This window comes from Misgurnus anguillicaudatus, chromosome 4 (assembly GCF_027580225.2).
Source record: "Misgurnus anguillicaudatus chromosome 4, ASM2758022v2, whole genome shotgun sequence".
Classification (NCBI taxonomy): Eukaryota; Metazoa; Chordata; class Actinopteri; order Cypriniformes; family Cobitidae; genus Misgurnus; species Misgurnus anguillicaudatus.
The window spans coordinates 24008343-24034542 of NC_073340.2; the positions used below are offsets into that span (position 1 = coordinate 24008343).

General features: G+C 38.3%; 1 protein-coding gene across 3 annotated transcripts in view; it reads right to left on the reverse strand.

The window, feature by feature from the left end:
- The window catches only part of nrg3b (neuregulin 3b), a 204939-nt gene that overhangs the window by 6931 nt on the left and 171808 nt on the right, over window positions 1-26200 (reverse strand). The window contains exons 3-7 of one of the 3 annotated variants that reach the window (XM_073867021.1): window positions 18509-18582; window positions 10599-10628; window positions 6349-6451; window positions 5642-5768; window positions 1825-1937 (exon numbers count right to left, since the gene is read on the reverse strand). In XM_073867021.1, the coding sequence (XP_073723122.1) occupies window positions 1825-1937; window positions 5642-5768; window positions 6349-6451; window positions 10599-10628; window positions 18509-18582 (447 nt within the window). The remainder of the gene's footprint in view (window positions 1-1824; window positions 1938-5641; window positions 5769-6348; window positions 6452-10598; window positions 10629-18508; window positions 18583-26200) is intronic. The other 2 variants (XM_073867022.1, XM_073867023.1) reach the window with 2 other exon arrangements.

Below are 26200 nucleotides of genomic sequence, written 5' to 3' on the forward strand. Positions count from 1 at the left end.
GGATACAATGTTTTGCAGATGTGCAATTTTATAGACAAATTATACTATATACAGTTACGGCGGAGAGTTGGGGGGGGGCGCAAAATGTTTACTTCTTCCCCGGGGGGGGGGGGGGGGGTGACAGAAAATAATTGAGAAGCACTGATTTACAGGAATTATATCTATTTATAACCGAAAAGGCTTACTATATGTTAGTAAGGGAGTGAGGGCAGTAGCTAACTTGCATTTAAAGTTACATGAATTAAAACAGTGCTTTTTGCTCCTACTCAAATAGCAGTCCCTCCAGAAAAATGTGATTATGCGATCGCATGATTCTATGCATAATCAGCCAAAGTCTGCATATTTATGCAGTGGCTGCATTTATTTAAATACGCCGCACTTTCGCCGTATAAATTGCGAATTTCTCGCAAAATATGCGGGATTTGCATGATTTCATAATCCTCGCAAAAAGTCATATATATCTTAGCAGAAAGTTGAAAAATGTTGCATTTACTTCACACATGCGCAGCCATGTCCCCTGTTGTCATGGGACTGTTAGGAAGTGACGTAATTATGCGACGTGAACATCTATGAAAAGGTGCAAACTGTTTTTGCAAGTTCCCGCAATTTTGGCAAGTTCCTGCAATTTCACTGCATAAAATTGCATAAATATCCCGCATATTCCATCGCATAAAAAAAACATGCCGCAAGATCAAGGATTTTTGTACGGTGGCCTCGAGGTGCAAAAATAAATTACAATGGTAAATTACTTATTTACAAGATTAAAAACAAATTTACAATTTTTTTTTACAAATTTACAAGTTTTTTAACAAATGTACAAGTTTTTTAACAAATTTACAATGAGTGAATAAATTTACAAGTTTTTGAAACAAATTGACAATGAGTGAACAAATTTTCCAAGTTTTTTTTAACAAATTTACGACGAGTGAACAAATTTACAAGTTTTTTTAACAAATTTACCATGAGTGAACAAATATACACGCTTTTTAACAAATATACAATGAGTGAACAAATGTACAAGTTTTATAACAAATTTACAATGAGTGAACAAATGTACAAGTTTTTTTTGTTCGCTCATTGCAAATTTGTTAAAAAACTTGTAATTTTGTTCGCTCATTGTAAATTTGTTTAAACACTTGTACTTTTGTTCGCTCATTGTAAATTTGTTTAAACACTTGTACTTTTGTTCGCTCATTGTAAATTTGTTTAAACACTTGTACTTTTGTTCGCTCATTGTAAATTTGTTAAAAAACTTGTAAATTGTTAAAAAAACTTGTAAATTTGTTAAAAAAACGTGTAAATTTGTTTTTAATCTTGTAAATAAGTAATTTCCATTGTTGTTTATTTTTGCCTTTCCAGGCCATGGTATTTTTGCCCGCAACAATCACAATCAATTTTTTTCTGGAAGGACTGAAATAGGAGCATTTTGGACATGCTATAACAAATGATCTCTGTGGTATTTTGAGCTGAACCTTCACAGACACATTCTAGGCACACCTGAGACTTATATTACATCATGTAAAAATGTGCATAATATGTGCCCTTTAAAGTAAAAAGAATCACAGATCATTTCAAAGCTATTATACGAATACTAGTATTGTTACTAATACATGCAGGCCCCATTTTTAGCTTCATAAATGTTAGTTGTCATGGCTGTTACCAGTTACACATATTATAACTCCTTTAAGTGCTGTTTATTATTTTTTTGACGTTGACATATGGTGCCATAATGAAAGCTGATAAAATTTCCCCGGCTGCTTTTATTATAGAGTAAAGTACAGATGTCAGAAGTTTTCCAATGAAAGTAAAGCTTAAGAAAGGTACCTGCAGCGCTTCCCCGCGGAGAGGCTGCAATTATGATTTGGTGGGGAGACTTTAGAGCTGCTGAGCACCACGCCGACCGCCTGTGGAGAAGAGGAACCCTGGGTTCTTCTGCACTGTAGTGACGAACAAAAAAATAAGAGATGTTTTTACAGGGAAGCTTAGCTGTAACTATATAGTGGATCACCCAATTATCATTTTATCTTCACTACATCCAGAAGTATGCAGACCCCCCTAGTAAATGTGGATACAGGTCTGTGAAATCAAGCATGAAGTCAATCTTTATGTTTATAGTATACCATAAAGAAATGGTTTGCTGAGTCTGGTCGATACGGGTATGAGCTTTGCTTTTAGGTATAATGCACATACTGTATCATTATCATGCAGCATTTAATATTATCCTCTCACTTGTACAGACAGATACACACACAATGTAGACACATTTAAAGGTTTTTGATTGTGCAGTGACAAAGACTAAATTAAAGGATCATTAACACAAAAGAAAGTCAGGATTGATGTTCACTTTGCGATATACAGATGCTCAGTAAAGGAACGCTTTTTTAATTAGACTTCACATCTACACGGCAGATTAAGTGAGACACACTTTGATTATTCTCCTCCTGACGACTTCTGCAGCAGTCGGGAATTAATCCCAGACAAGATTATATTAATGAATTCCAAGTTTTTTCTTGCAATCCCTTTTCCTCTCTTAAAATTAAAACCATTATCTTACACCAGCCAAGCACTTGGAGAGCACTCTGAAATAAGTACTCCATGCCCCCCAACGTTCCCTGACTTTTAAAAGGCAGCCGATAATTCAGTTATTCCAGTTAGCCAAATCTCCCTCCCACTTCCCGTCCTGTGAAACATCATTAAAATGACTTTAAACTAGTTTGAGGCCTTATTGCTGAAAAGGCATGTCCTTCCAACACTGCTACATCCTCGGGGACCTGTTAGCATTGTTCTTTTCTCCAGCAGCAAAATTGGATGATTTCTGACCACCCTTTCACTGCCTCAGTGGGGTGAAAAACTCAAGGAAGAAAATCAGAACAGCAGGCGGACATGGCACTGTAATTATAACAAAACCGAGCCTGACAAGGGAAGAAACAAGCAGAAATGAAATCTGAACTGAATATTTGGAAAATGTATTTTTTCCTCAGGCTCCTCAGGCTATTCTTTACTTAATATTTTAGTCTTTTGCTGTCATTTCAGCTGTCATCTTCAGGGTTTTGTAAGGAGCATGTAAGGGCTTTACATGTTTAGATTGGCATGTGTAATATAGACATTGTGTTACAACCCAATGTGGCCATGTTTCCAAAAGCATTTTTTAGCCAATGAGAAGTTATATTATGAGAAGATATGTCTAAAGTCCACTTAAGACATTCTGCTAACTATAAATAACTTTAATGATGGTAATCAAACCCCCATTGACTTCTATAGTAGGGAAAACTACTTTCTTACCATAATTTATCAAAATATGAACAGCTCAGATAAATGAGATGCAAAATGAGATATTGAGCGAATGCTCTTGGCTTGTATTATACATTCATCAAATACGTTTGCTTCAAATCTGCTTAATTCTGGTCTCAGGATATTAAAAAAATGCTTTGTTTGGCAGAATACGTTAAATGCCATTATGATTTTTCAGCAAAGTGCACGGAAGAAAAATTGGATGAACAACGGTGCAGATACATCACGGTGCAACAGTTTTTTTAACCCAGTTAAAGGGGATTTACCGATATAGGAAGTGGATTGGAGATTTATGCATGTACTTAGAGGGTTTTGCATTGAAAGGCATTTTAATTACTGACTAATAACCTTTTCAATACCATTAAAGGAAATTCGTGTTATAGTCACAAAGTTTTATTTATTCGTGTCCATGGCACAAAATTCAGCTTTTTTGTGCCTTGAGCACAAATATCTATTTTACGGAGCCCATAAGGGGACATGGAGAAAAAATTAAATAGAGTTAAGTTTCGCGTGTGCACGTGAAACTATCGCATGCGCACATGAAAGCGAAAGTTTTAGCTCTTCAGCTTTTTTGTGCCTTGAGCACAAATGTCTATTTTACGGAGCCCCTAAGGGGAACATGGAGAAAAAATTAAATACAGTTTAGTTTTGCGTGTGCACGTGAAACTATCGCATGTGCACGTGAAAGCAAAAGTTTCATGTGCGCACATGAAACTAAACTTAAAAAAAAATCTGCACATGAAGGTTTCGCGTGCATGAGCACATAAAGTTTCACGTGAGCATGCAAAAGTTTCACGCGAGCATGCGAAAGTTTCACGCGAGCACGCGAAAGTTTCCCGTGAGCACGCGAAAGTTTCCCGCGAGCACATGAAACTAAACTTTTGATTTTTTTTACTCCAATGTCACCTTAGGGGCTCGGTACTACTTTGTGTCATTCAGCACAAATTTATATAGTTTTTCATGTCTGTGGCACGACTTTCTTTTTCATGTCATTTTAGGTATTGTTTCCTCTTTTTTATCCTATTTTTAAATCATTGTCGCTTGGGGTTGGGGTTAGATTTGGGGTTAGGATGTACTTTTTTTGTATGGGTTTCTACATGTTTTTCTTCCGCTTTTAAAACTATTCTCGCCTGGAGTTGGGGTTTGGGTTAGGATGTCTAAAAATGTAACAGAAAGTGATTCTAAACCCAGCCCCAATCGACAATGGTAAGAAAATAGTAAAAAACAATGAGAAAACAATACATAAAAAGACACGAAAAGGTAAGTCGTGCCACCGACACGAAAAAGACATTCGTTCTCAAGGCACGAAAAAAAAGCTTAATTTCGTGCAATGGACATGAATAAATAAATCAAATTTTTCGTGACTATAACACGACTTGCCGTGAGCTGAGTCTGACCTAAACATAAGAGCCTGATAAAAAATGCTCAAAATAAAAACTCAAAAAAGTAAATGATGACAGAATTAAATTTTTATTAAACTATTTCTTTAAAAAAACAGTCTAATACTCTTATGATTGACAGTTGACAAGTAGTTGCAAAGTAAAATGTCTTAAGTGGACTACTGAAAAAGTATTACGGTGGTTGGGTCTGCCACGAGCATTGTCGTAGAAATAGAAACCAAATGCCATTTGTCACAGTTGGTAATGACAAAAATTCCGATTTTCATAGAAAACACCTGGTTAGGACACGGTGTAATGCGCAGCTGATCTCTGTGCCAACTCCATAGATGCATGCACTTGTCTTGCAGTAGAAACTGCTTATGATGTGAAAGTATCTGCCAAGGAAATGAAATGTAAACCACAGGGAATAATTGAGACTTGATTCCTCATTCTTATTGGATACATGCACAGGGGAATTTAAACTTTCATAGTCTGTATTGCGTGAGAATGAACCGCTAAGTGGCAGCAGAGAGAGAGAGAGAGAGAGTGCTAGTTTTGATAATGCAACTCTAGTCATTTAGTTATTAAGCATCTAGGTACTTGGCTGCTTTGACTGTTGCATCAGATAGATGCAGTGTTTACTCCCCGAGCTGCATGCAGCGTTATTTCTGTCAGCTTGAGGGATCTTCGGAGCAGGTGGGAAAGCAGTAAAGCTGTGGAGGGCATCATTCCTCCAGCAGCCTGCTGGCCGATTGTATTCATTACCGGTGACTGTTATGCACAGGGGATTTCATTTGAATCTCTATAACAACACATGTGGGTGGCTTGATGCCTGCCCATATAAGTACATTTGGCATGCATGGATGTAAGTTTTTCTTGGTAAGGCATCATAATGTGCACAGTCAGCACAAATACAGACATCATGCAAATTTGCACTCCGAGACATAAACAAACCAGCTGGAGGACGTTACCTTTTGAAGCTGTAAGGTTCTCTCGGTTCTGTGGCTGGATTTAGACATGAGATCTGAGGCGTTGACAGTACAGTCCCTCAGGTTGCGGATTTCGGTCAGATGTGCCCGATGCTTCTCTCTTTGCCTCCTGTAAAGTGTCAATACATTAAAATTACTGACTGGTGGAATTGCACCTCCTGTTTACTTGCACGTGCTGTCTGGGCAGTTTTAGCACAGATTCACTAAAGGAATTATGCAAATAGGTAACCGTGAAAACAAATTTCCAAAAATATACGCTTAATGCAAAGCACACAGCTTGCAACTTTCCAGCTTGCATGCTGGTTCTGAATGCAACGTTTGTGCATTAGGCACAATTGATTATAGGCCTAATTTACATTGAAAAAATGCAGCTTTTAACTCTGGGTTAAAAATTACACAATGCTACCCAACCACTGGATGTAATAACCTAGCATTGGGTAATTTTTAACCCAGCAGTATTTATTTAGCATTTTTAAGAGTGTTGGTGCACCTGGGTAAACTGGATTTTAGGTGGTATAGGTAAGAGCGGCTCAAATTTTTAGTACATTTGCTTGTTTTTGTCTTTGAGACAAGTCTTTGATTTCCTTTAACACAATCACATACCCACAGTTTCCTTCTAAATGCAAAACCAACTCAAACACGATTGTATTTCACTGTTATTCCAGACACCAAGGATGGTTTGGACTCACTTGTTTTTGCAGTAAAGAGCCATGCAAGCCACTCCCAGCAAGCTGATCCCCATGGCTATGCTGAAGATGGACAGAATCTGTCTTTGATAGGTCTCTCCACTCTCTAAAAAGACAGGAAAACACACACATTTTTTTCCTGCGGTAATTATTACAATGGAAGTATTGACCAAAGAACAGAATGTTGTGGAGGTAATTGCCTCATAGGTTGTTAGAAAAAGTCAATGCTACAAGCGTAATGGAAAATACTCCCAATGCAACATAATATGAATTTTTAGAGATGATTGGTAAGGGATTGTCTCATATACTAATTGGCTATTACTGTCAGTTCGGTATATTTAACTGCCACACAATAGCATGCAGACAGATGTGTGCACAATGGCATTTGATTTGATAATCGGAGACGGAGAGCACAGAGTCATGCAGGGAGCTGTGAGACTAATGCATGGGCAGGCATTCATGTGTGTCACGGCTCTAGCAGGCTTGATGTGTTCTTGCAGTAAATACTAATAGAATCTGGCCTACGAGTGTTTAACAGGAAACCAGCACCCTTGTCAAAATCTGGTGTTCATCCCTGCTGAAAAGACAGGCTATGCATGAGCATGCAAACTTAACTGGTAAAGGTATTTAAACAGTGATGCAGTACTATTGAAAAATCTTAGGTCCCTATGCCACCATTAGATTTATTGCTTTTGCAATAATATAATAACTATTTATAATTAGTTCTCAGTCTCTTTATTAAAATACAACTGGAAAATGCACGAAACGTGGATGCAGTATAAAAAAATAAATAAATACAATAATAAGATAAAGTGTCAAGTGTTTAGTGCGAGTACACTTGAGCAATAGCAGGAACCTGCAGGCTCTCTTAAAACTTAAATGAAATGAAACCTAAATTTTAATCTAATGAATTCAGGACTGCAGTCTCCACAAAAAAGATGTGTTTAGTGCCAAAAGAGATCACACTAAATACAGACTTTTGCCTTAAAGGATTAGTCAATTTTCTTTAAAAAAAAATCCAGAAAATGTACTCACCACCATGTCATCCAAAATGCTGAGGTCTTCCCTTGATCAGTCGAGAAGAAATTATGTTTTTTGAGGAAAACATTCCAGGATTTTTCTCATTTTAATGGACCCCAACACGTAACCGTTGAAACTGCAATTTTATACTGCATTAAAACAAAGGACTCTAAACTATCCCAAACGAGGCTTACGGGTCTTATCTAGCGAAAAGATAAAAAATATGCACTTTTAAACCACAACTTCTCATCTATCTCTGGTCCTGTGGCACGCCAGCGCGACCTCACTCAATACGTCATCACGTCAAAAGGTCACGGATGACGAATGCGAAACTACGCCCCAGTGTTTACAAGTGTGGAGAAAGAGGACCGTTCCGACGTTGTTGAATGTCAAATGATACTAATTAATGTCTTTGTGTCAGTATATTGTTTAAAATGGTCCGCAAATGTGCCTTTCATATATGTAACGCGTGACCTTTCAACCGTCATTACGCAATTACGTGAGGTCGCGCTGGCGCGTCACAGGACTGGAGATAGACGAGAAGTTCTGGTTTAAAAGTGCATATTTTTTATTTTTCTTGCCAAAAATGACAATCGTTTAGCTCGATAAGACCCGTATGCCTCGTTTGGGATCTTTTAAACTCAGTTGAAACTCCAATTTTAAACTGCATTAAAACAGTAATGTGTTGGGGTCCATTAAAGTCCATTAAAATGAGAAAAATCCTGGAATGTTTTCCTCAAAAAACATAATTTCTTCTCGACTGAACAAAGATAGACATCAACATTTTGAATGACATGGTGGTGAGTAAATTATCTGTTTTGTTTTTTAAGACAATGGGCTAATCCTTTAAGAAGCTTGTAGTATCGTAAAATAATTCTGATAATTCACTGACCCCCGTGTCATTCAAGATGCCTGGAGCGGTAGCTTTGTATAAGTCATGTGTGACCTTTCGACGTGATTACGTAATACGTAAAGTCACATTGGCGCATCACACAGTTAGTGCAAGACGAGAAGTTGTGAGTAACCTGTAAACGGTCCACTAAAATCCATTATATGGAGAAAAATCCTGCATGATCTTTCGAAGTGATTATGTAATACGTAAGGTCACACGGCTAGTGCAAGACGAGAAGTTGTGGGTGACCTATAAACAGTCCACTAAAGTCCATTATATGGAGAAAAATCCTGGAATGTTTTCCCTCAAAAAACTTAATTTCTTCTCGACTAAACAAAGAAAGACATAAACATCTTGGATGACATGGGGTCAGGTAAATTATCAGAATTTTTTTATGAAAGTGGAATATTCCTTTCATAAAGAGAGTTAAATATGGTTAGTCAATAAAACGTTACTACACTGGTGGTCAAAATATGTACCCCAGCTGTCTTGGGTCAGTACCATTTAACATTAGTCATGTAACAGTAGGCACAGATATGTATAAATTTGGTAACATAAAAAAATGATTCATTCAATTTACTAAATTTTTTTAAGGTAAGTGGTTGCAATCAATCAATTTATTTAAGCTACATATTTTTTTGTTTAAATGTAGCTTAAATAAATTAATTGCAACCACTTACCTTAAAAAATACAGAGCCTCTAAGGTGACATTGGAGTAAAAAATCTAAAGTTTAGTTTCATGTGCTCACGTGAAACTTTTGCGTGCTCACGTGAAACTTTCATGTGCTCGCATGAAACTTTTATGTGCTCACGTGAAACCTTCATGTGCAAATTTTTTTTTTAAAGTTTTGTTTCGTGTGCGCACCTGAAACTTTCGTGTGCAGACGTGAAACTTTCGCAAGCGATAGTTTCACGCGCGCACGCAAACTAAACTAAACTTTATTTAATTTTTTTCTCCATGTCCCCTTAGGGGCTCCGTAATTTTTTTTTAAATTGAATGAATCATTTTTTTTCAGTGTATCCCTGAGGTAGTAATATAAACTTCCTCGGCAGTGGTTGAGTGGTTCATGTAGGTTGTCTACAAATTCGGAAGGTTGGTGGTTCAATCCCGGCTCCACCAGACCAAGTGTCGAGGTGTCCATGAGCAAAACACCTAACCCCAGCTGCTCCCGACGAGCTGGATGGCGCCTTGCATGGCTGGCACCACCGTTGGTGTATGAATGGGTAAATGTGAGGCAAATTGTAAAGCGCTTTGGATGGCCGGTCATTTTACCATTTACCATATACTCTTTAGGTGCAAAGTAAAAAAGTACAAAAAACTAGTGGTGGCCTAAGATTTTCCGCATAATACTGCATGCTGAAGACCATAGCATCATACCCTCTCCTTCTTTTCTATGAAATAAAAAGCAGATCTACTGGGATACCAAGAAATTTAGCCCTTTGCTTGGTGGAGAGTGCCTGACTTCAGCAGATGGCTAGACTGAAATACTCTCTAGCCACAAATGCACAGAGATGTCCATTCATGCACACGTGCATCCCTTGTCTCTCTCCCAGACACGCATATAAACACACACATACACACATGCTCACTCCATAATAGCCACAACTGGACTCATTCACCATCCAGATTAAAATCACCCAAGCAGTCATTTCAGAAAAGCAGAAATGCATATCTGTTCCACCACAACTATCTCTCCTTTGACAGTGTTTGGCGAAACCTTGAAGCAAGACTAATGGAAAACTTCACAGGATTCACTCATACACTTAAATAAACGCTTCCAGTTGTCAAACACACGAGAGAAGATGGCAGGGTGTGGATGCATCAGGAAAGAAAGCCGGCAGAAAATCCTTTTTCACACCGGTTATATGTTGACGCTGCTTTTAGTGCCTGGACATTGTGGTTTGTCGAGCTAAAGGCAGCTATTTAGCCCTTTATCCCTAGAGTCGCTCTACTCAATGTGCAACGTCAGCCTGAAACACACCTCGGGCTCTCGCAATAATTAACAGCGACATACACAGCGAATAACCGCACACACGCTGGTACGAGCACAAACCGTCACACGGTCTGCATCACCTATACAGATGCTGCCCTGCGCCTTTACAACACATTTCTTTGCCTCTGTTTCCATGGAGACACAAGAACATTAGGTTTCTATGAGGAACACAGAGAAACGTGTGAGCTTGTATACATTAACGCTGGTCAAGAAGGAGGAGACGATATACGTGTGTTTGTGTTTGAGTGAGTGAGTGAGAGAGAGAGAGAGCGAGAGAGAGAGAATGATGGAGATGTGAGAGGATAAATGCTTGTTAAAGAAATGGACAATCAATGTCTTTTTCTTACCCATAAACTCGATGCCCGGTTCATCTGCTGCTTCAAGGCAAACACAAACAAGAGAAAAGTGGTTAAATAGCAGGAGAGAGAGAGAGAGAGAGATAAAGAAAGAAAGACAGAGATTTTATCATATAAAGTCAAATCGGTACAAATGTGCCCAAGTGGTCACTGGGGCAGTATCCTTTACCAAGGTCCTAATAGGTACCATTAGCAGCACATACAGTATGTATAGATTTGGTACCAATATGTACCTCTGAGGTATATAACCCCTTTAGTAATTTTTTGAAAGGGTACAGCCCCAGTGACAGCTAGGGAACATAATTTTTGACAGTGAACATTTCCACAACAAAGACATATCAAATCACTCCAGTAATATGGTAAAAAATAAAAAAGCAAGACCAGTTTGGTGTCAACTAAACCCGCCTGCTGTTCAGTAAGAGAATAAAGATTCTGCAGAGAAAAGATTCAAGAATAAAAATAGCTTGCTTTTGATTACCCGAGATACCAGCAGAAACAATGCCGAAGATATTGAGAGAGTTTAAAACATAAAGCACAAAGACTGTTAGCTGCCCGTAGACTAGATATTCCCTAGATGTTGTCAGGGGCTTTAGAAAAGTCTCTATGTCATCTTTTAATGCCCGAGAGTTTCATATAATTGTCTTTGCTACTACTTCTAAGATTTTATTAATTCATCCCAAGCCTCCGAACCGACATGACTCCTCTTTAAGGGCGCTTTCTCCAGCAGCGCACTGCGCAGGCAAATCTCCTTTCTAAATGTAGTCAATGTCTCTCTCCTCCATCCTAGCAAAGCCTCAGAACTGCTGGTTCTGATAAAGAGACGAACGCGCGTGCCTTTTTCATCTGAACAGTCCCCCTTTTCACGCCACTGAAATATAATCTCATTTAAATTAAAATGAAACCCTCACACTTAATTGCTTTTCTGACAGAGGTGGTCTAAGGTTTTTAAATAGAGTGCGGCTCGCCCGAAAACGATTATTTTAGTGGACACACTTAAGGAAAAGCAGAACTCAAACGCAGCGACAGAAAACCCTCTGTCAAATGATGAATTGTCACATAGCAGACACGATTTTTCAATGCTGTGGGTTTTGCATATATTCATGCGGTAGTTTAAGTATGATCTGTGGGAAAATAATGAGCCATAATCTCTTTTGTCTCTCATAGAGGCAATGGAGCAGTAATGTTAGACTGTGCCGCAGTTTTTAATGAGAACGCAAGGAATCAGGTCTTAGTCTGAATAAGTACTGTTTATCATTTAAATTCATGCTGAATTCGGGGTGAATAGGGACAGAACCCCTGGTTCCAATAAATCCAATTACGCAAATGTCTTTTCTTCTCCAGTAGTTTTTTTTAAATATTAACATGATCATATTTTCATTCTGGTAAATGAATGCAACTGAACACAGTATGGACCTACAATGCATACAGTCAAGAGATTGTATAGTTGTATATGTATATATACACTCACTTAAAGTATTATTAGGAACACCTGTACAATTTCTCATTGATGCAATTATCTAATCAACCAATCACATGGCAGTTGCTTCAATGCATTTAGGGGTTTGGTCCTGGTCAAGACAATTTCCTGAACTCCAAACTGAATGTCAAAATGGGAAAGAAAGGTGATTTAAGCAATTTTAAGCGTGGCATGGTTGTTGGTGCCAGACGGGCCGGTCTGAGTATTTCACAATCTGCTCAATTACTGGGATTTTCACGCACAACCATTTCTACGGTTTACAAAGAATGATGTGAAAAGGGAAAAACATCCAGTATGCGGCAGTCATGTGGGCGAAAATGCCTTGTTGATGCTAGAGGTCAGAGGAGAATGAGTCGACTGATTCAAGCTGATAGAAGAGCAACTTCAACTGAAATAACCACTCGTTACAACCGAGGTATGCAGCAAAGCATTTGTGAAGCTACAAGATGCACAACCCTACAACAGCAGAAAACCCCACCGGGTACCACTCATCTCCACTACAAATAGGAAAAAGATGCTACAATTTGCACGAGCTCACCAAAATTGGACAGTTGAAGACTGGAAAAATGTTGCGTGGTCGGATGAGTCTCGATTTCTGTTGAGATATTCAGGTGGTAGAGTCAGAATGTCCATCGCTTTATGACCACCATGTACCCATCCTCTGATGGCTACTTCCAGCAGGATAATACACTATGTCACAAAGCTCGAATAATTTCAAATTGGTTTGTTGAACATGACAATGAGTTCACTGTACTAAAATGTCCCCCACAGCCACCAGATCTCAACCCAATAGAGCATCTTTGGGATGTGGTGGAACGGGGGCTTCATGCCCTGGATGTGCATCCCACAAATCTCCAACTGCAAGATGCTATCTTCTAAATATGGGCCAACATTTCTAAAGAATGCTTTCAGCACCTTGTTCAATCAATGCCACGTAGAATTAAGTCAGTTCTGAAGGCGAAAGGGGGTTAAATCACAGTATTAGTTTGGTGTTCCTAAAAATCCTTTAGGTGAGTTTATGTATGTATGTACTTTATTTATGTATGGTTCTACACAGGTGCTACACAGGTTTTACATAAATGATGTTTAGCACTAAAAATGGTTCCCCATATGATAACGAGCCAGTGAACCACTTTTAGTGCTATTTAGCACCATTTTTTAGAGTGTAAAAACCATTTTAAAAATATTTCATAGATTTCTTTATTTTAATGCTTAAATTAACGTTAAAGAAGTATTGGATGCTTTAACAAATAAGACATTTAATGAATATGATAGAGACGCGCATCTGTATCTAAAATAAAACAGACAGGAGATTAAGTGATTGAGTTTTGGACTTCTCATTACATTTACATTAGGCATTAAGCAGACCCTTTCATATAGAAATTTTAAAAAGTGAGGAAGGAAAGCGTGAAGATTTGTCAGTATGTGCATCCTCTTAGCCTATATGTGTAGAAAAAATAAGTAGGCTATAATAATGTATGATATAATGTATATAATAATATAGATTATGTATAATAAATATATAAATAATATAAAATATTATAATCTAAAGTATAATAATGGAAAATCAACATTATTACACACATTATAATTATAGCCTAGTATTTGATTAAAGCGTATGTGATTATTGCACATGAGTGGTTTTAGGTTTTCTTGAATTTTTGCGTACATTTAGAAGAATTTTTTGAGACAAAAGTTTTTGTTGAATCACGATTTGTTCGTAAAAACATCCGTACGCACATCTCACGCACAAATTTGTGCATAGTTACGCATGCTTAGTAAACGAGACCCATTGTTTAGATAAATACTTATACTTTCTTCACAGGCAAATTGGTGGAAATGTTTAGTATATGTTATATGTTGTGTTGCCGAGACTTTAGTCATGTGCCTATAGAGAAATTGACTGTCAAAAACTAAATAACCCTGTGAAATATTCACTGGGGGTAAAAAGCGTGGCAACCATCCCCTTTCTTTTCTACGTGCATCGCTCCGAGGTTGTTTTAAATGCTAATGTAAGCAGAAATGTTGGTAATGCTCCTACCCGAGATCTTGCACAGTGTTTCTCCTCTGGGTCCATTGAATTTGTAGTGTGTTGTGCAGTCGTGTATGACTTTTTTAAAAACAGAGCACAGTTCTGTGGAACAAAAGGCCCAGGCTATGATCCAGAGTCTGGATCATATTCCTGCTGCCAGCGTTGCCTGGCCCATTCAGACCGCTGCTGACTCTGATTGCCCACAATAACTGCCACATTCATCCAGTCATAATCGCTGTGCTGTCATGAGCCACACACGCAAAGTCATTAAGCACGGATATGCATGCATTCCTCGAATCTTGGCAGCACGGCCCTGATGTACTGCTACTATAAAACAAGGCTGCCCATCCGTTGTCCCGTCACCTTTTGGGAGACATTTGCGTCATCGCAGAGGAATGTAAGAGCACTGCTAAGATGAATCAAACCCTTAATCTTTCTGTTAGTCGCAGGAATATAGGAAGGCTCTTTTGTGCGGCTTACTTACACATCCTAATGCTCGAGAGATAAATACCCAGGGTTCCCACACCTTAGCTAACTTCAAAATCAAGGCCCGTTCAAGGATATTCCAGGTCCAATACCCTCAAATTCAAGGACTAATGTGGGGACACGTTTCAAGTAAGAGCAAGGTTACATTATGTTACCTTTTAAGATACATTGTTACAGTTCCCTTTTGAGGGAAGTCGCACTGCATTACTCCGGTGACACTTTGTGGACGCCTCCAGTGGTAAGTGCGTCTGAAGGTGTATATCAAATTTAACCAATGGTGAGGCTTAATGACAAAGACAGGGTGACGTCGGGTGCCAGGAAGTATATCGCTATCTGAAATATTGCCAAAGACGGCGTTACAGGGACGCAGAAAGTATGGCAAGGGAGATGCAGTGTTGCGTTCCCTTCTCAGGGAACAACAGTTACATACGTAACCCGAGACATTTTCATGTGTCAAACGCAATTATGCAAAAAAGCATTTTGGTATGAATCAACATTTGCATACATGAGATATAAGCATTGAAATTGAACAGTTTAGCACGTGTGCTTAAAAAGTCTAAAATGTTATTATATTATCCTACACTACACAGGGAATAATATGGATTTTTCCAGAAAACTTCTTGCATAAAATTGATTCAAGCACTTTCAATTACCTTTATCTATGTATGTATATTTTCAAAAACTTCCCAGGGCCTTGAATTTTTCCCCACAGATTCACAAACTTTCAAGGATTTCAAGGACCTGTGGGAACCCTGCATACCAAAATGAGAGGGGGTGGAGTGCCCCTCGAGTCACTGGATAAACTCTGATTATCCTTAACCCTATAAAATGCTTCACCAACTACACACCGGGCCCTATTTTAACGATCTAAGCGCATTGTCTAAAGCGCACAGCGCAACGTCTAAATGGGCGTGTCCGAATTCACTTTTGCTAATTTAACGACGGAAAAAATGGTTTGTGCGGCGAGCGCATGGTCGAAAAGGGTTGGTCCTATTTTTTTAATGATTAATGGGAGTATTTTGGGCGTAACGTGCAATAAACCAATGAGAGTCTCAGTTCTCATCCCCTTTAAAAGCTAGTTGCGCTGGCCCTATGTCTAATCCCTATTTAGATGACGGACTTTGTAAACTGAAAAACTAAGCGGAGGAAAAAGATCACCAGTTTAAGATTAATGTTAAATAATTGTGTTGTTTTTCACTTGTATTGAAATTGTTATTTTTTCATTAAAACCTTTAAAACCCGTTTTCTTTAATTCATGGAAGTAAAAAAGCAGGCTTTTAATTGCTTTAAACGTATGGCTATTCAATATCATCAAAATAATTTGCAAGTATGTAAGGAAAGGTTTGTACTGTAAAAATACTTTATTTGTAACAAACAGGAGATAAAGAATTTACAAACGGCTCTCTGCAAGGTTCAGCACTTGGACAGCGTCACAAGATTTTTTAAGCATTACTTAAAAATGTTTCTCATCTCAACATACCCACAGGTACAGAGTCATCATATACAATAAATCCGTGAGGTAGCATTTAAAAAAAACATTTAAAAACAGATGCATTTGTTTAAAGCAAAGCATTTATTTACTTACCAGGCTACAGGTGAAGCTGCTCTTTGGGCCTTCTAAACGTCTCATAATTAGTCCTCATTTATGTCCAAGAGACTCAATAATAATCTTTTACATTCAATCCTTTAATCTTTCATATTTAAAAACGTTTTTGTGCTGCTGCGCATTCATGTAGTGGTAAGCAAACCCGCGTTGTCGCCGGGTGTAAGATAGAGCCCACCATATTCTTAAAAGCGCAGTGTGCCCCCTTTCTAATACTTTTAAATCCTTTCCCTGTCTTAGTTTAATGTGCAGATACAAAGTTTGTCTGTTCAATGGCAAAAGGTTAAGGGACACTTTTTGGAAAACAATCCTTACTCTCTGGTTTTGTTTAGCTCATGCACTTCAGACAAAATAAGCACACAGCATTTCTTATATTGAGCAGTGAGGTTTCTTTAAAAGCGGACCCGCAGCGTTTTACTCCATACCAGGAGCCGGGAAGACAAGGGGGGCATTTAAAGGCAATGCCCTTTGGAGCGTCTCTCATGTGGCAGTCAATATGGAGACAAATACATTGGTCGGCGGATGATTTGTGCTTGTGTGTTGAGTAGAGATAGATCCTAAAAAGCTCAAGGGACAAAAGACTATGTGACAGATAAAGCCAAGCCGCCCCCAGGGGGTGATTTGTGGCTCATTTGTTGGGTTAGATGAATAAAGATGCACTGGGCCACACACATCAGACTCAAGCCAAGAAGGAGGAAACAATCACTGGCCTCAACAGGGTGAAATAAAGACACATTGAAAGCATAATGGGCTATGAAAATGGGTGTAAATTGACATGAGATATCGAGCGTTGCGATTTCTTCTAGTGCTGGTATAAAGTTTGTTTTCATAGCAGGAACGGATTGCAAATCGAGTACGTTATCTGTATTAACCGGCTTATCTCTTTCAGCAGTATATTGGTGGATGACAAACTATATATAGTAAGTGAAGACTTCCCCCAGATTTACAAGATTTGCAGCAGCAGTGGTCTAAAATTGCTTTATTCGCTAAACCGTGTCAATAGGAGGGTGGAGAAGAAAGGAATAGCAGGATCATGTAGGTGTTTTCTTGAAGATGACAAAAGTAGGCTCTATCTTCGGGCATGCTGGGTAGCAGGATATGAATGCTCTCATTGAGAAAATCAGATAGGAAATAGGAGTATCTGGAACGTAAAGTGGGCCCTGGCAAAAAAGGCTACAGCAAGAACCCATTACCAGCAAATCAGTGGGGTCGACAACTCGAAAACGGCTCTAAATGGGAGTTTAGGTTGCCGTCGAATCACTCCATAAAAGCAAGACAATTCATACTTAGATTTATCTTGTGCTGAACGCTTCTTTTTGTCTCTCTCTCTCATTCAAAGGCTTCATAGCTCACGTCTTACTACAGTGCTTTCATATCAGTGTAATAGCTTTCTTGGAAAGTTGAGTCACAGGAGGGTTTATGTGCTTTGTGAGGGTTTTAAATCAAGATGTGTTCGCTCGTACAATAGACGCTTGACCAGTATAAGTGGTGGCAGGGAGGAATTTCACAAATCTCTCCAAAAACAATCCTTAAGAGAGAGCGAACGCCGAAAGCTAACTTCGCTTTGGTTGCTTGCATTTCACTTTACTGCCAACTGTCTCTGTTTAACCTAGGTCATACCCACAAATAAACCAAGGCTCATCTAACACAGAAATGGCTAATGATTTTAGCATCAACCTAAAATTAGCTAAGCAATTACTTTCGTGCAGGGACTCTAGTGGCAGGGGAAATGTTCTCCTTGTGAAAAATAGCCGTGCGAAAACATTTCGTTTCTGCTTTGAACCTCATTACAATCAGCGAAATGATTAACTTGCATTGTGTAGTATGTACACAATAAATTCAAACAGGTTTTGCATTATATTTGATAGACGGAATGAAATCATGCACTAAAAGAGTTAGAGATCAGCTTTCCTTGAGAGAAAATAGCATATGCAAATGCTTCTGATTACACGTACAAGCCGGTTTTCTCGAGAGTGTGCTATTGTAAGGGTGATGCCAATTTTAGCACTTACAGAAAGAGGTATAATTAACTACTTAAGCAATATGTGGTTCTGAGAAATTGGTGGAGAACTCTTAGACCTGCATGCTAAGAGACTCACCTGATGCTGGATAATACTAATCTTCTGTAACTAAGAGTAGATGATGCTCTCTCTGGGTAGTTCAAAAAGGGTTGCTGTATTCATGAGACACTTTGTAACCAAAAACATTATGTGCTTTCTGGTATCTTGCGTTTATTGATACCATACTGATGTCTATGCTTCCCCAGTGTAAACATTTTCTGATGCAATTATAAGAATACTTACTTGGGTCGGATAAGATGGAGTCCGTCTTTGGGACAAACTGGTCACAACGAAGTCCTCGATAGCCCTCTTTACACCTGCAGTGAAAAAAGAATGAAAACATATCATTAGAGAAATTCCAAGAAATATGTACAACAAAAATAAATAATTAAATTTTCAGGACTAAATGTCTTCTTTAGGCATTGTCAGTGTTAAGTGTGACCTCTCTTGGCACTAAACACATCTTGAGCGTTTTGGGCAGAATAAACTGAAAAGACTAATTTCTTTAAAATTAGAAATAAGGATTTAATTTTATTTAGGTTTAAGATATTTTGCATTTTCCTGCTATTGCTCAATTGGAATGGGAGTTTACCCTAAAAACTTGACACATCAGTTTACATTTTAATACAGTTTTTAATACTACATACACATTTCCTGAGTCGTCATATGGATTGAATCTCCTGCCTGACTTTATTCACGTAATAGCAACACTTTGCATAATAATCTCCGCCTACAGCCTTGTCCACGGGAGAAACGAAAACTGTGACCTGCCCACAGCTAGTTAGTGTGTAAACATCATATCACTCTGTGTTTTCAGTTTGTGTTGTTTTCACTACAAAAGGATGAAGATATATGAAGAATCTGTGGTTAAAATTACTTTTTCACTGAGGGATTTACTAGACGTTTAGCAATGAAAGATGGTTCAGTACCCACTTTATTTGGAACAACATGCTTCTCCTAACCACAACCTGTAAGTATGATTATAGCTACATACTTGCTTAAATGAGTGTAAAAATTTTTATTGCTTGGATTAATGATGAATGATGTCGTTGTTTAAACTCTTAAAGGGACAATAAGTAGGATTTCCCATCTAGTGGTGAAATTGTATTTTGCATTCAAACGAATAGTGCTCTCTAGCGCCTCGCTTTTCCAAATGCGTGTTGCAACTATGGTAGCCGTTATGTAATCACTGAACTCCTTGTCTCATGTTCTGAATGAAAACGCATTGTGGAAACGCGTTGATAGGCTAGTTCTTTTTGTCCCTCTCTGCTATTATAGTTTATCAGTATGGCGAAACGACATGGGAGCCTCCTTGGACTTACCCGTTCAATGTAAGTAAAGAGAAGAAATTCTAAACTTACAAAGAAGTCAGATCACTGGCAGAGGTCATTTGACACCAACGAGGACATATTCATGAATAAAGACATTGATTTTGATTAATAAAACACTTAAAACCCTACGTACTGTCCCTTTAACATACTGTCAGGGAGTCATGTTAGCAAGCGGCTAATGCATGCTCACTTACGGTTTTGCTATGACCTGGTTAGCTTACATAAATGCTTAAATGAGTGTAAAATGTTAGTTTATATTGTCATTTTTATTGCTTGGATTAATGATGAATGATGTGTATTGATGTCGATAATGTCTTTTCAGTAAATCATGTTAGCACTAGGTCAACACTATTGTTGGTCTGTGCCACTGATCTGTGGTCTGAAGTTAAACATGCTATTCTGGGTTTACACGATATCTACAAGATATCATCTGGATTTTGACATAATCCATTTGAAATAGGGTGTAGTGATTTGTAAATGACAATGGCTGTCGGGGAGCGGATCGATTAAATTATCTTGTATAGCGTGTCAGTGGACGATATCGACCCTTCACATCTTCCCGACAGAAATACAAGCATTGTTGCTTTATTCAGTTCTCCACATGTGTTCCATCACATGTGTAATGTTGACCAATAGGAGCACAGAATTTCTTACGCTTTTAAACATGGCAAAGCCAAAGAGAGATGGCCGTATTGTTTTAGGAGGTTTGTGGAGCTATGGCAACAATAATCCTGCCTTTGTGATTGTTTTTACTCTTTTGTTCTGGCTTTCAGATGACAACACGCACACTGTTAAAGACTCCAAACGATGATTGGTTGGGAAGCAACATGCAGTCTGACATTTCAAACATTTAAGAGTCAAAATCCGACATGAACAGACAAAAACATTGTGTTGTTCCATATTAGTTTGAAAAGATTAATCTGAAGTATTGCATGTCAAACTGCTGGGTACTTATGTTGCTGCTTGACATGTCATGTAAACCATCCCTGCTAGAGTACAGATCTGGCATTTCAAACAGGCATTGTAATATCGCGCTGATGTGTCGATCCATCATTGTCATTGGCACAGAGATGCAGACAGACTCATCATTAGGAATCAACACAAAATGTTATAAATTAACCTAATGGAGAAAAGAAGATGATACAAACGGAATAAATATGGACGTCTGGATGGCTCTGGCCAGAGCTCAGCGGCGCCTGCATTTGTTCAGATAACACAGTCTTAACATTAAAGTCACATCTAATTTGAGCTATGATTCCTTATGGAAAAGAAGGAATGATTCAGCTTGACTCTTACTTGGAAAGCTATTGTAAAACAACAGTGATCTTTGCAATGTGAGCCCTTGTGCAGAACCAACAGTTTCCCTCCAGCAAAACCTATACAATTGATTTTACACACCTGCTAATCTCTTTCTCTCTCATTTTCTTCCTCAGACTTTATGCTTTGCTTTTGTGTTTATTTTTTTTAAACCGACAGCCGCCGTCTTTCTCTCTTTGTAAATGCAAGTATAACAATCTTCAGATTTTCTAAGCACAGACTCATCTACGTTTACCAGCCTTTTTTTGCCAAATGCTTTGTTGAAAATTGCCCAATTCTGTGATCGCGTCTCCGATGCATAACTCTAACATTATTCTGACAAAGCATACCACCGTAATGATGGCTCACAAAATGAAAAACAAGCATACGGGCCGAGAACCTTCAAATAAGCCATTAAAGGAATGGTGTATCTAAAAATAACATTCCTGTTATCATTTACCTACAGTCATGTTCAAAGCCTGTATGGGCGAACACAATTTCTGAACACTATGGAAATCGCTTGTAAAATGTTGGGTTGTTTTAACCCATGGTTGGGCCAAATATGGACAAACCCAACTGATTTGTTTACATAAACCTATGCTGGATTGTTTTAACCCAAAATGCCGGCTTGTGTCAAACCAAATAGGTCAGGGGTGGGCATTCCTGGTCCTGGAGGGCAACTTACCTGCAACCGAGGGGCAACCTTTCGATCTCTCTGATGAAGCCAATACGGAAGTGACTTAAACTGCAATTCATCGACTGGCCGCTTAAGGCAGGCTCTAAAAAGGAGTCAATTCCCATAGACCTCCATGTTAAAATGCCCAACTTTGGAGAAAATAATTTTTACAGCCTGGTAAAAAAGTGTTTTTGGTTTATACAGCTAATTTTGCCCTTCGTGACAACTGTGAGGGGGGTGATTTTTTTGTAACTAATTTGTTTAAATTATATTAAGCCTTAAAGTTCTGCATAATTAAAGGAATATTCAATTTTCTTAAAAGAAAAATCCAGATAATTTACTCACCACAATGTCGTCCAAAATGTTGATGTCTTTCTTTGTTCAGTCGAGGAGAAATTATGTTTTTTGAGGAAAACATTGCAAGATTTTTCTCATTTTAATGGACTTTAATAGACACCAACAATTAATACTTAACTCAACACTTAACAGTTTTTTTTCAACAGAGTTTCAAAGGACTATAAACAATCCCAAACGAGGCATAAGGGTCTTATCTAGCAAAACGATTGTCATTTTTGACAATAAAAATAACAAATATCCACTTTTAAAGCACAACTTCTCGTTTAGATCCAGTCGTCATGCGCTAGCGTGACCCGACGCAATACGTCATCACGTCAAGAGGTCACAGAGGACGAACACGAAACTCTGCCCCAGTGTTTACAAGTGGGGTGAAAGAGAACCGTTCCTACGTTGTTGTATGTCAACTGATACTAATTAATGTCTTTGTGTCAGTTTATTGTTTACAATGGTCCGCAAATGTGCGTTTTATATATGTAACATGTACGTCACTACGCATTTACGTTAGGTCGCGCTGGACCGGACCTAAACGAAAAGTTGTGCTTTAAAAGTGTATATTTGTTATTTTTCTTGTCAAAAAATGACAATCGTTTTGCTAGATAAGACCCTTATGCCTCGTTTGGGATTGTTGATAGTCCTTTGAAACTCCGTTGAAAAAAACTGTTAAGTGTTGAGTTAAGTATTAAATGTTGGTGTCTATTAAAGTCCATTAAAATGAGAAAAATCCTGCAATGTTTTCCTCAAAAAACATAATTTCTTCTTGACTGAACAAAGAAAGACATCAACATTTTGCATGACATTGTGGTGAGTAAATTATCTGGATTTTTCTTTTAAGAAAATGGAATATTCCTTTAAGGGTGTGGCCACTTGAGTGATGGGTGAACTGCCAATGCTGTCACTAGAATCGAGCTAGGCGGGCGTGGTTTGAGCAACCACCTACCTCAGCTTCACCCATGTCCCGCCTCTTTACCCATTTTCGGCTATCCGCGAGTGATTCGTGATGACGCGCGGCCAAGATGGCGACACCAGACAACTCCTACTTTAGCTTCAAAAACGATCTTTAAAAACCAATGGGTGACGTCACAGACACTACACGTCTTTTTTAAAGTCTATGGCTCCAACCCTAATCAAACACACATGAAAAATGTAATCAAAAGCTGCAGGATTGCTTGGAAATGACATTCGTGTTTGATAAGGGTTAAAGCTAAACTTTGCAGGGCCCTCCAGGACCAGGAATGCCCACCCCTGATATAGGTCAAATATGGACATTTCCCGTTACCTCAAACCATTTGTTGGGTTTATCCGTATTTTTCCTAATCATGGGTTAAAACAACCCAGTTTTAGTGCGCACAATGAATGAGGCTTTCAAACTTCTGAAAAAAAAACACCATAATAGAATCATTTAAGCATTTCATATCTTTAATGCATGTGAATACTTGAGTGTAAACTTTTTATCAGTATATGTGTTGCTTAAATCATACCTATAGAGCTCCATTATTTGCCCTTTCTCTTCTTAGCACATTTATGAGAGAGTAGAGTTTGATTTGTGAACAAATGATTCCTTTGATTCAGATGCTTTTATGGCTTCACTCTCCATTCATTGTAATTGAAAAGTAACAATGCATAGAATTTCTTTCTCTGCGTTTCCACAAAAGAAAGATAGTCACACAGGTTTGAAACAGCATGAGGCAAAGTAAATGACAACTAAATGTTCATTTTCCGATGAACTGTCACTTTCACAGGATAAACTCGCTGACTGAATTGATGATGTTTCACCTGGCTTCTTCTGCAGTGTGTTCTGGCATCGATGTGACAGCTGCCAAGACTCTCTAGTGTTTGCGTGTGTTCTGGCTGAGTTAGAGAAGCGTGATTGAGGTTTATGAAATAGAAAGAGAACAGGCTAAGAAATGACTGAAGAGAGAGAAATACACGGGTAGACTGTAATTACAGTCAGGGAAGCAGGTAAGCCTCACCCGCCTCCCTCGTGCCAAGTTTGCTCACCGCCTGGTTAACATTGACTCACATGCTGACGGCAGGATGACGGCCGTGTCTGTCGACATTCTGTTTGTTTCTCCCTTTCCCCCTTTCCTGCTAGACGCCACAGTACAGCTTTTATGAGTATGTAGAGAAAACAAGACTGGCTTGATTCATCATTGTTTACTTGGTATTGGAGGAAAGGGATAAGGTTTGCCAATGCATGTGTGTTTTAATGAAGATCCAGGTGCCTACAGAGAAAACAACGTGGTAAACTAGATTTTCTGCATCTGCCTTTGCGAGTTTTCATTATCATTCAAGGACATGTAACTTGGAATCATTGATTGTGTCCCTGTTACATATCAGAGAGAGAGAGAGAGAGAGAGAGAGAGAGAGAGAGAGAGAGAGAGAGAATGAAAGAGGATATATATTCCCCTGAAGGAGACCAAGGCAATGCGCAGGACTTTCATTTGACTACAAGCCAGCTTGTTAATTAAAGCTTAATGTGTAATTTTTTCAGTGTTAAAACACTTAATGCTATCTCAGTTTAAAAGGACATTCACTTAAAAAACAAAAAGTCTTGTCTTGTACTCACCCTCAAGTTGTGAAGAGTACATTACTGTAACCGTACTGGTTATTGTAGTCTTTACATTATGTGTGTTTTATGTCATTTCAACTGTGAAAATAATTGTCATTAGGTTTGTATTTAGATAATTATTTTCATAATGCTATTTAAGGAAGTATACAGATAACATTTTTTAAAAGACGAATATTTGTGATACCAAAGATATTGAATATAACAAGATGTGGCACTGCTATTAGGGGACAATGCAACGCTCAATAAGAGCACTCTGGTGAGAAACAATCAAAACAATCATCAATCGATAAAGAATGAAGATTTATTGGGAGAGACACTTAGTTGAGACGTGTGCCAATCTGCGCCCCGAAAAGGCGTTTTTAGCATAATTTGAGCTAAAAGGGACACTCCACTTTCTTGAAAAATGCTCATTTTCCAGCTCCCCTAGAGTTAAACATTTAATTTTTACCGTTTTGGAATCCATTTAGCCAATCTTCGGGTCTGGCAGGACTACTTTTAGCATAGCTTAGCATAATCCATTAAATCTGATTAGACCATTAGCATCGCGCTAAAAAAACCCAGAGTTTCCATATTTTTCCTATTTAAAACTTGACTCTTCTGTAGTTACATCGTGTACGAAGACCGACGGAAAATTAAAAGTTGCAAATTTTCTAGGCAGATATGGCTAGGAACTATACTCTCATTCTTTTGTAGTAATCAAGGACTTTGCTGCTGTAACATGGCTGCAGGAGACGCAATGATATTACGCAGTGGCCGAAAACAGTCCCCTGCTATTGAAAGTTACCAAGGGGAATATTTTCAGGCGCTTCGTAATATCATTGTGCCTGCTGAAGCCAGAATGAGAGTATAGTTCCTAGCCATATCGGCCTAGAAAATCCCAACTTTTAATTTTCCGTCGGTCTTAGCACACGATGTAACTACAAAAGACTCAAGTTTTAAATAAGAAAAATATCTAAACTCTTTGGTTATTTTTTAGCTCGATGCTAATGATCTAATCAGATTTAATGGATTGGGCTAAGCTATGCTAAAACTGGTAGCGCCAGACCCGGAGATCCGCTAAATGGATTCCAAAATGGTAAAAACCAAATGGATAACTCTGGAGGAGCTGGAAAATGAGCATATTTTCAAAAAAGTGGAGTGTCCCTTTAAGAAACAAAATGTGTGGTACACTTGATGTAAGGTTTAATTGTTGGTCAGAAACATGTTGTTTAATTGAATTTTAGCATGCGATTTTAGAAATATCTGTATTATCCCATTCAAGTAGATAAAACTGAAATAACTGCTCAGAGGAGTTGCAAACATGGCCGCCTAGTGGCACGACTTTCTCAAAGCGAATTTGGCAATACTAACTGTTCAAATTGTGGGGTAGTAATTGTAGCATTATATTCAAAGTGCTCTTAAAGAGATAGTTCACCCAAAAATGAAAATTATGTTGTTATTGATTCAGCATATGGTTGTTATAGACCTTTATATTTTTTGTTTTGCTGACCCCAATAGAAATCAAGCAGGAAACATGAGCACCATTGACTTCCATAGTAGGAAAAACAAATACTATGGAAGTCAATGGTGCTCAAAAACACTTTTTTTTACAATCCTTATCTTCCTTTTTGTTCAGTACAACACAGAAATGTATACAGGTCTGCAACAACTTGAGGGTAAATGATGACAAAATTTTCATTTTTGGGTGAACTATCCCTTTAAGCAAA